Source organism: Astyanax mexicanus, chromosome 11, assembly GCF_023375975.1.
Source record: "Astyanax mexicanus isolate ESR-SI-001 chromosome 11, AstMex3_surface, whole genome shotgun sequence".
Lineage (NCBI taxonomy): Eukaryota > Metazoa > Chordata > Actinopteri > Characiformes > Acestrorhamphidae > Astyanax > Astyanax mexicanus.
Genome location: NC_064418.1, coordinates 8,709,855 through 8,723,677, shown reverse-complemented (window position 1 = coordinate 8,723,677; position 13,823 = coordinate 8,709,855). Strand labels below are relative to the sequence as shown.

The 13,823-nt window shown below is 41.5% G+C and overlaps 1 protein-coding gene across 2 annotated transcripts in view; it reads right to left on the bottom strand.

The window, feature by feature from the left end:
- sema5ba (sema domain, seven thrombospondin repeats (type 1 and type 1-like), transmembrane domain (TM) and short cytoplasmic domain, (semaphorin) 5Ba) overlaps positions 1–13,823 on the bottom strand; it is a 202,990-nt gene that overhangs the window by 15,737 nt on the left and 173,430 nt on the right. Inside the window, exons 18-20 of one of the 2 annotated variants that reach the window (XM_007227920.4) lie at positions 11,104–11,316; positions 3,632–3,802; positions 331–468 (exon numbers count right to left, since the gene is read on the bottom strand). In XM_007227920.4, the coding sequence (XP_007227982.3) occupies positions 331–468; positions 3,632–3,802; positions 11,104–11,316 (522 nt within the window). The remainder of the gene's footprint in view (positions 1–330; positions 469–3,631; positions 3,803–11,103; positions 11,317–13,823) is intronic. The other variant, XM_049484739.1, reaches the window with a different exon arrangement.

The following is a 13,823-nucleotide window of genomic DNA, read 5'->3' as shown; positions in this document are numbered from 1 at the left end:
CATGTTAATGCTACTGAAAAAAAAAACTACACTAAAGTGCACTTTAAGCAGAATTTAATGCCACTCTATATATTTTCTATCAACACAGTGTATAATTTTAAGCATATTGCTTAAAAAAAATTCTATGGAAATACAGAGAAAGTATATTTAACATGTATTTTCAATGAGTATATTAAATAGAAAATGCACTTTTAGTATTCCTTAGCTGATTTGAATACTTTTAATGCTCTTAAGTATACTTCCTTTTCACAAGGCTTCTCCCAAAGAACCCTTTGTTTGTATGTGTATGTAAGTGTATGTGAGTGGAAGTGAGGGGAATGAATCTCTCACCTGGGATTTCATTGCAGTCTCTGTACTGGGTGCCGTTTCCCGTGCACGGCGTTGAGCTCTGAGTACCACACACTCGAGTACGCATCTGCAGACCCGTGTCGTCACATGCTGACCACACAGTCCAGGCCATCCAGCCACCTGCACCAACAAACCATCACAAGCACACGTTTTCAAAGAGCAGAAGGTCAGCTGTCTCGCCAGGCCACCGCTCTCTGGCCCACACACATGCATATGAAACGAAGAGCGTCAAAAAAAGAAAAAAACAAAGCTCTGAAAAACAAAAGCCCAGACAATTTCATAGAGATGCAAACCAACCTGTTTACTTCTTTGTACAGAAACACGGACACGTCTGCGTACCCGGGAAATTGAATCAACAAATAAATCCATTCTTTTTCAGTTTTCTGAGCCGTCGCAGTGTTTGGCAGACACAAATCTTAGGATGCCATCTAAGCCTCACAGGAATTCCTCGTTCATAAACAGAGGAGGCCAAGACTGGAGCTTCAGCGCCTATGCCTGAAATCTCTATTTCAAGCTGCCAGTGCTGGTGTAAGGCATTCTGAGTTACTGTTGAAAACGCCACCACCCCCCTTCCTCCTCCTCCTCCTCCTCCTCGTTTAATAACGATGCTAAGCAGTGCGGATAATTGCTACATCCATCTCTGTTTATTTGCCTCAATCAAACCAAGTGTTTGCTTAGCAAAGTCAGAGGACAGGAAAAAACAGAGGGCCAGTGGCAGTGATGGACTGAGACTGTTTCTCTTAATATACATGCAGCTTCTACACCTGCCCTTCACCTGCTCCTACTCTCAGAACATCTTTAATCAAGCCACGCTCAAAGAAACACCAAACAGCCCGGGCCATCTGATCAGCTCCTGAGTGACAGCCTACAAGAGTCTTTAATCTGCCGAGACCAGGTTTGGGTGATCACCATGCCATCACATTAGGAGATAGATGGAGGAAAGAAAACCTTTAGGAAGACAGCTGATTGAACTGTGTGTGTGTGATTATTGTCTGATTTTGATACTGAAGCGAAACAAATTGGTTTCTTCCAGCAGATTTCTGTCAGCCAAAAAGTCACTGGATTTTAATGTCAGACATTAGACAGTATACAGACATTGTACATATGTTGATTGTTGGTTATTTATCATTATAGGCCCCATCTTACACCCTGCACAAGGCGTGTCGTGACGCTCATTGCTATCTTACACCCCACCTGCATGATTTACCCCTCCTGTTATGTTCATTTGTCAGAAACAGCAATGGTGTTCCCGGGTCATTTTGATGGGTGCATGTTAAATTATCCAAAAGATGTCTAAAAAAACAATGTTTCATTACTTACTCCACTGCTAATTATTCTTTCAATATTAGGTGCAATGGTGTTTCTTACCTCCAACAGGTAATGGTTCAGTTAGCATAATTCACTTGTTTTATGTTTTTTAATGTTTAATATTACTTATGACTTTTGAAAGACCAACATAAAAAAACTATAGTTTTACATTACATTGAAACATAACAATGCAATTTTGTTTTAGTTTTGTTTTTGCAGGGGGTGGTTGCAAATATATGAGAGGAGCCATATTCATATTATATGTTGATTAAACTAAGAAGTTTCATACTGAAAAAAGAGAAAAAATTCCAAGATCTTCAAACTTTAAAACACGTCAATTTGACCCGTAACATAACAGGATGGTTAAAAAACAACAGTGCTTCTTACTGATGGGCGTGGTGGCCTTGAAGTGAGGTGTGTTCAAGTAAATTTCTGTTGTATTGCTATTGGGATTGGCAATGGAAAAACGTCTAAAAACGTCTATCTCTATCCATGTCAGCTGTATTTAAACTGGTAAGCCATTCTGTGTATTGAATTTCTAACAACTTGGTGCCGTGACCCGGGTTTCTAAGACTGGGTAGGCCATTCTTAGCAGCGAGAAACAGAACCCAAAGTAAGACGAGTTAAATTAAGTGCACATTAGTGAAGGAATAAAACATGGGGTAAAAACTGGAGTATTGCAGCATTGGCTAAAGCTGACAGAGTTTTTTTTTTCAGCCTCTTTTTAGGGAATCGTTGCTTTTCACACACATGATTCCAAGATTAGCTTGCTTCATAAATATTTGAGCTTCTCCTTATGGGAACAGCTGTGCTGGTTCTGTACTGGAAAACACTGAGGCCCTTGTTCTACACTTCACACCACAGAATATGATTACAGCACTTTACAGCAGCATTACAGTGTCTCTCTGTCTTTGTCACTCTCGCTTTTTCTTTCTCTTTCTCTCTCTTTCTATCTCTAACACACACATACACACACACACACACACTCATTCTTGTCTTTACAGCACTGTAGGCTTGTAGGAGTATCTCTGGAAAATGTGTTTGTGATTTGCAGGGAATGACAGGTCTGGGAGCAGCGCTCTCACAGCAATAAGGATCAGCTCTGCAACAACAAACATTTACCACACTCACAACAGCTCCACGGAGTTAGCAATGCTGACAGCGTGCTGCTTAAAGAGTCTGGTTGGCCACAAATCTCATTTACAAAAATTCCCTTATGTGGTTGATCAGATATGATTGAGATATGTTCAGTGGCTGATCTCGCTTGTGTAGACTAGTGTAGCTAACGGATAATGGTAGCTAAGAGCCTGCAAACAAGCTACCAACATGCAAATATTAGGCTTACATTGTCAAACATTTGTCCTAAACTATATGACGTTACACTGTAAAGTAAACGTGGTATTTATTGTAATATATAGCTTATACTTAACTAAATACTTTTAAAGCAAGTGCTCACTCCTGTTCTTAAAGATTATCGATCTAACACACCTGAGTCTATAATATACTCATGTCCCTGAAGGCCTTAATTACCTGGATTAGACAATTAAGATTGGGCTGGGGATTGGAGTTATTTTTTTTTCTTATAGTAAACTATTAAAGTAAACAATTAAAGTTCTCTATATTCTATATATTTAACTTATTTTAGTTAAAATTGTCATTTTTCTTTGACAATCCCTTCCCTATGTATTGGCTCAGCTACATTGTAAATAAGGGGCTTATGAGTTTAAATGAAGATTAATGCATGGATTGATTGATTGATTAATAGACAATAAAACGTGTAAACTTGATTGTTGACCAAACCACCACTTTAAGCAGCGTGAGTACATGGGAGGAGATGGGTTGCCAGAAAACCATAAAAAACAAAAAACACATCTGGACCTGCTGGTGTGCATACAGACCGAGGCGTGCTCTCTGTGGAGCGGCTGGTCAGGACCTCACGGTTCATCGCTGGCTGTGGGTCCTGAGGTGAGCTTACCCTGGCAGGCATGTGTGTTGCACAGCGCCTCCTCTGTATGCAGGCCGATGCAGATGTCCCCTCGGAGGCTGGGGGCAGGGTTGGTGCAGCCGCGTGTCCGCTGGTAGTGCCCTCCACCACAGGGCACTGAACACTGCGACCACGGAGACCAGCAAGACCAGGCGCCTTTCACTGCACAGACCAGACAACACCACACACACACACACACACACAAACAAACACAGCATACACACACAAGCACAGGGCAATCAGGCAGGCGGAGATGCACAAACAGCGGGATAAGCACATACGGACTCAAGGCGCCACAAACAGGCACGGCGAGGCAAAACACACACACACACATGCAGCGATAACGGCAGACAGACACAAACATACACACACGACAAAACACAACAGAGGGAGAGATCAACAATGCTCACAGCAACGACAGGCAAACATTTCATCACTGCTGTAAGAAAACCTTGTACATTTCCTGCTGCTGATTTGTTTTTCTATTTTTACTTTATAAAACAAATAAGTAAAAAAAAGAAATGTTGAAATTGAATCATTTTTAGATTTATAAGCATATAATTGAAAGGAATACTCCAGCATTTTAATCAAGATCTCTAATTGATCTGAAGCATCTGTAGTGGATTCTTAACAAAGACAATAAATTAAACCTGAAATATTATTTCCTCATTGATTTAAAACACATTAGTACACGTCTAACATTTAAACACTTGGTTGCTACTCTTATCTAGAATGACTTATCTAGAGTGGCTTATCTACAGTGACTTATCTAAAGTGACTTTTCTGAAGTGACTTTTCTGAAGTGACTTTTCTGAAGTGACTTTTCTGAAGTGACTTTTCTGAAGTGACTTATCTAAAGTGACTTATTTAAAGTGACTAATCTAATGTGACTTATCTAAAGTGACTTATCTTGAGTGACTTATCTGTAGAGACTTATCTAAAGTAACTTATCTAGACTGACTTATCAGGAGTGACTTACCTAAAATGACTTATTTAAAGTGACTTATATAGATTGACTTATTTAGGGTGATTTAAGCCATGTTAAGGCCCTGTCCCACTGCGATTGCGTCTAAATATCCACTAAAGTACGTCCAAATTTATCAGAAAACACTGCGTCCACTGAGTGAACGCGCTGCGTCCAAAATATAGACGCACTGCGTCCAAATGGACGCACTGCGTCCAAATTACGTCCATATTCCGTCTAAAGTGAAGTTGGACGCCGACTTCCAAATTTGTACGTCGACTTCCACTCTTCCACTTCCACGACTTCTCCACTCTCCAGCTGGAGCTGGTTCCTCGGGGGCTGGAGCTGGTTCCTCGGGGGCTGGAGCTTGTTCCTCGGGGGCTGGAGCTTGTTCCTCGGGGGCTGGAGCTGGTTCCTCGGGGGCTGGAGCTGGTTCCTCGGGGGCTGGAGCTTGTTCCTCGGGGGCTGGAGCTGGTTCCTCGGGGGCTGGAGCTGGTTCCTCGGGGGCTGGAGCTTGTTCCTCGGGGGCTGGAGCTGGTTCCTCGGGGGCTGGAGCTGGTTCCTCGGGGGCTGGAGCTGGTTCCTCGGGGGCTGGAGCTTGTTCCTCGGGGGCTCGAGCTGGTTCCTCGGGAGCTGGAACTGCCTACTCGGAAAATCGCTTGGCGGCAGGCGGACACTGTGCGATTTTAGCCCGATTTTAAGCCTGATCTGGTCGGATGCGACTGAATTTCATGATCGGGCCGAATTTTAGCTTGATCGTGCGTCGTTTGTCGTGCAGTGTGAGAGGGGAAGCGATGTCCGATTAATTGCCCATACGAGCTGCGAATGAGCAGTCGGACGCGACCAGGGATTTCTGACATGCCAGAAATTTTGGTCGCTTGTCTCACAGTGTGAGCTGTTTTGCGGGCCGATTTCTTAACGTCACGACCTGTTTTCCCAAAAATCTGCACAGTAACTATATATAATTATTAGTCATATTTATTTCTGTCAGTTATAAGGATTTATATTTATGTTCGGTACACAGACTTATAGCTTAATATAGCAGACACAGGCATTCTGCTGTTTAATAATTTCAACAGATGCTTATTCTCAGTCAATAGCTGGAGTTTTTGAAAAGATAAATTAAAAGAGAAAATAACTTTGACAAACACAAATTTATTTTATTTCACTTTGCTATTATATCTGAAAAACAAAGCACATTGTCAGCGTCTGGTGCTGCCCGTCAATTATATAAAACTTAAAACATGCACAGAAATATAAAGCTATATTTTATAATTCGTTTCTTTTCGCCAGGGCAAATTTAATAAAATTATAAATATATTAATTTATTAATTAAAATCTCGTCCAGAGCTCCAGAATATTAGCCACGCAAAGCCAGCTTAGCGCAGCGCGCGGCATTGCGCGCAGAATAACCTCTGTCTTCTAAAATAAACGTTTTAATAAATAAGGTCGGAGAAGTGTAGTAAAATTAATGCTATTAAACTTACTAAAGCTAATAAATGTACTGATAATTAATCAAGATAAATCGGACAAAATGCGCTGCGCCTCTCTCTCGCTCTCTTTCGCAGCGCGGAGCTGAATTCAGCGCGAGGCTACAGATAATATAAAACTCAGTTCAGCTGAATAAAAATAAGTAAGAGCCTGTAAGTACAAGCAAAGGACCTGTAAGTAAATATTGTCAAATATAAAGAATAGTTTGAGGTTTTGGTGAGCTGTTTTCATGATTTGAAACTGAAACTAACTGAAACTTTGATTATTCTGCAGAAAGCCTGGGTTATTTTAAACGAATTTTTAATGAGTTTATATTTTATATTTTTTATTTATTCATTTTAATTATTTTTCTTCTTTTATTAATCAAATCATTAAATATATATCTTCATAAGATATAATTTTTTTACCTCATGTCAATTTTTATGATCTTTTGAAAAGGTCCTATTTTTCCTTTTTTACGTATATATTTTATTCGTCTATAATAAATGTCAGTTTTTATTTCTATTTTTTATATATTTTTTTAATCCCTTTTAAACTGTTAATGCTCAGCGGCACTGTAAATGAGGGTCCCTATCCAGTGTGAATAATCGATTGCTTGTTTAATATTCAGTGTTGCAAAACCAGTTTTTACATAAACAATAAACAGAATAAAAAATAAAATTATTTTATTTTATTTAAGCTGCTGGTGTTTCTTTTGCAGCCTGACGCGCAGTCATTTTTCTATGCGCTCTCCTTCTGTAAAACGGACAACCCGTAGAGTCCATGTCGCCTCAGCCACCTGCGAGTCCATGTACGTCTCTTCCGTGGACTTTCAGCGCACAACAGGGCACAAATAAGCAAAGCTAAGCTCTTTCTTTTGCAAGGTGACATGTGTTGAAGCGAGAGTTTGTACGCAAAGAAAGCTCCGCCTACGGGCTGCGTTTAGACGTGCAGTGTAAGCTCCCCCGTCGCAGCAGGTCAGTCGGACCGTACAGTGTGTGCAGATGAATCGCAGGCGTTGGTCATACACGACAAACGATTGAAACGTGCAGTGTGAGCTCTCCAGAACGCATCCGATTACAAAAATCGCACAGTGTCCGCCTGGCTTTAGCGGAACCCTTCCTCTTGGCTGGTATCTTGGAAAGTGTGGAAAAGCGATGAACGCCAGAAAAATATTTTTATGGACGTCGACGTCCACCTGTGCGTGCCGTCCAAATATCCACTAAAATATGTCCGTACTGCGTCTAAATATCCACTAAATTACGTCCATATTAGTCGCCGTCTATTCCGAAAATTTTGTGACGTACCAAAACCACTTTTGCGTCTAAAGTGGACGGCAATGTCTAAACTACGTCCACTTGGAATATCCACTAAACTACGTCCAGATTGCGTCTAAATATCCACTAAATATCCACTAAACTGCGTCCACTGAAATTTGGACGTACTTTAGTGGATATTTAGACGCAATCGCAGTGGGACAGGGCCTTTACACAGGTAGATGGACAAAAAACTGAAAACCTCACTCACTGCTGGGGCATGATACTAGTTACCATCAAATAACTTTTGACATACAAAGAGGTGTTGTGATAATTTACTACTTGCTTGCTGATTAACTGGTTAACTTAGTTATTATTCAGTTTCTTTAATTTGCCTGTACATAATTATTTGTTCTTAGTACTAGAGGTAAACTGTGTTCCACTGCCCAAAAATAACATTTTGAATTAATATTAACATATAAAAATAAATAAATAAAATAAAAATATATTTATAATTATCTGTGTGTTTTTAGTTTTTTGTGCTGGGGCATAATTTACTGTCCATGGTACTGAACTGTGTGCTACAGAGGCTCAGCAAATTAAGATATTAGATTGAAAAATACAGGAGTTTTTCCTTCAACAGACACTTTTTCTATAAATCTGCTATTTGAGGAGATACAAGGTTTTCCTATGACGGAGATGATTTGCTGTGGGATGTACTGGGAGATGCAGGCATTCAGGCAGAGTGGAGCGAGGGGGTGCTCTCGGTGCCCGGCCAGCACTCTTCATTAGTCTCCTGTGGCAGCGTCCACACCTGAGCCTGACCATTAGTGCATCAACACACTGCTGCCACTGCTTAGACCTTCACCCCACCGTGAAGAAGAAGCTTCTGCTTTATTGGCACTTCCTCTCCAATTAGAAGCTGCTGCAATCCTCCGCTGATGTTTCATCAGATTGATGGAACGGTGGGTGGAAGGGGGTGAGGAATGTGTGTGTGTGTAAATGTGTGTGTGTGTGTGTATGCTGTGTAGAGAAAGGGATGGGGTGTGTGGCTGTAGGGGGGGAGTGAGCTGTTTCCATCTCCCTGCAGCAGAAAACTCTATTTCCTCCAGTGGATTAGAGAAGAGAAGTGGGGCATGACCATCGGCGGGGTGACTGCAGGGTGGCCGAACTCACCGCGAGTCCGGCAGGTTGTCGCACACACATATCACACACACACGCACACACAGACAAACAAATAAAAAGGAAGGTGTGGGAGTGTAGGGGTGGCTGTAGACACACCTGAGCTGAGGGTTAAACGCTGTAGTGATTAGAGTTTGGTCTTTCTGACCAAACCTGTGACGTAGACGTGCGTTATTAATTTAAATGATTTTTGTGATCTTTCAATCATGCAGCTCTGGCTTAAAATTATTTGAAATTAAAGAAATTTGGAAATTTTCGGGGGCAGAAATGATGAATTACAGGCACAAACAATTCAAAATTGTAGTTAAAGGGCAACTAAAACCCCGGATTTTAGCTGACTAAAAAATGCTAAAAAAAATAGAAGGAGTAGTTTGAAAGGGGGGAACTGGGTGATGTATGGGTTTAGGGGTGGGGCAGACGGGAAAGCTGATTGAGCTGAGCAGTTTTTGGATGTCACCAGGGGGACGCTATTATTGATTAAAAGATGTGCACATTGTAAGCACAGTTCAACCTGAGAGGGTGCTACAGAGAGGGAAATTGTCGTGATAAAAAATTTCGTCGTGATTTTTTTTTTGTTTAGTTTAAGAAAGCTTTATAAAAAATTTAAGCAGAACTGATATATTTTATTACTTCAGATGAACACATATCAGCTTTTAATTAAAAAATATGTTTTAGGGTTTTTAGTGCCTCTTTAAAAGGTCAGGCTTAACACTTTACTTACTAATTTAATGTAAGCGAGTTTGGGCTCAGGCAGAAGCAGTGCTCTAATAGTGATGTGCAGCCAATGAGAGTTCAGTTCCAGTGTCATGTTATGCACATGTGCAAGAAACCTGAGTATAAACCAGTGCAGTGGCGTGTACCAGAGAGTGAGCTAATACTTGTATAGTATTATGACTAACCAGTAAACACAGTTTCCCCTCTGAACTGCAGGTGTGCTAACTGTGAACCCAAGTCATGGTATCAGAAGTGTTGGTTCAGAAGGAACAGTACCAGAGAAAGTACATTTCTTCCTTCACTTTTCGCTCATTCGCACTAACTCTCTCTCCTCCTGTCAACAACGAGAAGAAGAACACTGGCACTCGGCTATTAATATGATTGAGAGGGCATCCACTAGCCTTCAGATCAAACACTGGCCTTATTTGCTTAATTCCTCTAAGCCGCTCGCATTAGGAGGCGACCGAGAGTCACTCTAACAAAGACAGTCGTCTTTCAGAGTTTTTGTCAGTCGGAGAGAGATCCGTGTTGTGTTAAAATGGGTCAAGGCCAAGCCTGGAGATATTCATCCATAACAAGAAGGAAAAATCCAGTCGCAAAATCTGGTGACCGAAGGAGCAACAGAATTATCAGGCTTTTCCCGACCGATACGTCGCATTAATCATTCGATTTGTTAATTACGGAATGTCTGCAAAAGTGTGTGATTGCTCTGCCAGGGCAAGAAAGGCTTTGAACATAGGCCTCAGGCCCCACTGGGACATCTCGGCTATCCATTAGCTAATGAAATCAGTAATCCACTTGACACATTCTAATGGACTCAGCAGCTGTTTTCCCGCTGAGGACGGTGAGTGTGTGTGTGTCTGTGTGTGTATGTGTGGGTTAGTCTGTGTATGTGAGAAGGAAAGAGAGAAAACGAGAGAAATGGACAGAAAGACAGAAAGAATCTACTAGGAATATGTAAATGTGTAATACCAGGTTTACTCTACACGATTTCAGCTCAGATTTTCATTCGCTGACAGTTTTCTGTAGAACAGCAACAAAAAATCTGCTTGGAGGCAAAACGGCAATCTCTCGGCACTTGCTGAAAGCCGTTTGCCGCTGAGTGATCGCCAAGGATTGAATGGAAAATATCTAGCATGTTTAATATCTGATCCAGTCTGCGACTGGGAGTCAAGAACAGCGACTACCTACAGCCAATGCGATCTCGTACTTATTTCCTGCATGTCCAGAGCAAAACGTTTATAGGGAGTCTGACCACTTTCTGTTTTCCTGTTATATCAATAAATGACACTAAAGTTAAACTCTAGAGGGAGCCCATGAGTGAGTCCTCTAATAATGTGGGTGAATGAAGCTGAAAGATACAAACTTGAGTTACAAATAGTAATTAACTATTTAGAACTATAGTTAGGACTATTAATTTTAGAAAGTACAATAATAATCTATAGTACTAAAAACACAAAAAGAAAGCGTGCCTGTATATTTCAGTTCTACAGCAAACAGTAAAGACTGTAAGGATACTAGCATCCCTGCTACTACTGTGAGCTGATTGGTTGGTAATCTGATCCTGGAGATGCAGCTAATGCACTGAGTTTTAAAGCTTTATAAGTAGAGCCTTAAACCTTAATAAGTGCTGTCCGTGATGCTGAAACATTTGATATAGTTCTGTGTTTAGGACATGAATACACATTTCAGTAAAAATTGATCAGACATTTATAAATTCTTGGTTTTACTCAATTGCTTAATATAGTGTGAAAGTCTCAATAACTGAAGGACGAATACAGCACAACCAGTCGTGTAATGTAAACCTGGCATAAGTGTATAAGTGTCTTTGTCTGTGTGTGTGTGTGTCTGTGTGTGTGTGTGTTTGTGTGTGTTACCTGGGCATGGCTGGGGGTTGCAGTCCTGATACTCCACAGGTGAGCCCCTGCAGGCGGCCGGTGTGGTCTTGCCGTCGCTGCTGGTGCAGGTGCGTTTGCGGCTGCGGTAGCCTTTAGCGCAGTCCTGACTGCACGCTGACCACGTCTCCCACGAAGACCAGCCGGAGCCCGTCAGCCTCACCCCGGGAGTCCTCAGCAGCTCGTCCACTAAAGCTGCAAAAACACAGAGAACATGTTTCAAAGGCACTTTGCCTGCAGCAAGTATTAAACCTTAATTACGCTTCTGCAACTTGATGACTCAACAGGCCAGCAATGCAGTAATACAATCCCACAACTACACACTGTATCATTATCATTAACATCTCGCAGAGTGTGCATTTCAAGATTTAATTCATATTGGATTTACAATTCTTTTCTTTTTTTCACATATTTTTATGGGTGCAATGCTTTAAATAATTCAGATTTTGGTTTAATATAATTTTTGGATACAGCAAAAATAAGACATGACTGAAAGTTGTGAATGGAGCTAAAATGTCAAGTTTTTCCAATTTTCAGTTTAATAATTTAAAATATCTGAATCACAAGTTGATTTATAGCAAAGTGTAAAAAGTATTGACATTCATTGCTCAGGTAGAAGTATAGATTCTAGGGTTTACAATACTTCTGTAGAAGTTGAAGTATCAACTTAAGCTTTTTACTCTTTAAGTAAAAGTGTATAAAAAAGTATAAATGTGTACAGTCATAAAATATTCATTAAGCTAACTCCCACTGATCCACACTGCTTTTAAAATATAAAAAAGAAAATTATACCCCAGACCCACACCTTCTCTCATCCTGATGTAGCATTTTTAGAGATGTCTCCTGCTACTTTTCTCACTCTCACTCTCTCACTGTCACTTTCTAATGTGTGAGGACTGCTATAGCACTTTTCCCTAATTTATAGCGCCGTGCCAGCGCTCAGAACATGCTGGCCTTTTCATGAGTGATTCAAGGTTGGCTGGGACACCTCGTCATGCTGTTTTATTGCATTTCCTGACAGAACACTCAAGCTGCCAGAGTCCAACCACCTACACAGTTAGCTATCCTTTTAGTATGGCTCTGCGCTCCCTCTTCTAATGCAGTCCATGTTCACCCTCAAGTACAGCCCAGTTCACGCCACTTCTGACAGGAAGTTACAGTTAATCGATGTGGGGGCACGACTACTGCACGACTACTGAACTGTGACTGCTGACCATCGACAAGGTGGACAAGAGCCTGAGCCTAAATAACACTGGCAGGTCTAGGAGAGGCAACGTGGGCCAGTGCCACTCCCACAACACGTTAGACCCACCACGCCCCCCATTAATGAGGCCTGAATTTCTTCACTTATGCAAACATGCGACAACGAAGCAAGACACTTATGTAAATATTAGTTTTCTATTTGGTCCCTTTCATACTTCTGTATTAAACCTACACCGTAGCCTATGCCATAGTTGCGGAACCTACGTCTTAGCCTACACATACCCTACTTCTTAGCCTAAACATACCCTACGTCTTAGCCTACACATACCCTATATTTTAGCCTAAGCATACTCTACGCCATAGCCTACACATACCCTACACTTTAGCCTACGCATACCCTATGCCGTAGCCTACGCATACCCTACACTTTAGCCTATGCATACCCTATGTCATAGCCTACACATACCCTAAGCCATAGCCTACGCATATCCTACATCTTAGCCTACACATACCCTACATCTTAGCCTACGCATACCCTACATCTTAGCCTACACATACCCTAAGCCGTAGCCTACGCATACCCTACATATTAGCCTACACATACCCTACACTTTAGCCTACACATACCCTACGCCATAGCCTACGCATACCCTAATCTTTAGCCTACGCATACCCTACGCCCTAGCCTACGCATACCCTACACTTTAGCCTAAGCATACCCTACGCCATAGCCTACGCATACCCTACACTTTAGCCTACGCATACCCTACACCATAGCCTATGCATACCCTACACCATAGCCTATGCATACACCGTTGCCTAGGGTCTGGACCTTTTCATACTACTGCATCAAACCAACGTCCCAGCCTGTGCGTACCCTATGCCTTAGCCGTGGACCCTACATGTAGCTCCAGACCTTATGCGTACCCTGCGCTGTACCCTAGGGTTCGGACAATTTTATGCTACTGCATCCAACCTATGTCACAGCCTACTTGTACCCTACACTGTAGCCACGGACCCTACATCTACCCTACATTGCAGCCTAAATATACCCTAGGGTTCGGACCCTTTTATACTACTGCATTAAACCTACATCACAGCCTACTTGTACCCCACAGAGCCACGGATCCTACATCCCCCCTACATTGTAGTCTACACTTCAGACCATTTTATACTTTTGCGTCAAACCTACGCCCCAGCCTATACATGCCCTACGCCCAAGCTGTGTACACTGCGCCATAGCCAAGAGTCATTTTTGAGAGTAAACTAAGATTGTATGACATAACCTGTAAGAATTCAGTAGGCAAACAAACCTACAAGACATAAAAGACAGCTAAAGACAATTTAAAATTAGACTGTAAAAAAGGGATAAATAACATTTTAAATCATCGCAAAAAGCACTGAAATTAGAAATTTGTAGATAATTTGTTAATATGTTTGTGTGACATGATGACGAATATAGAACTAAGATTATACAGATTGTAAATTTTAAAATGTAA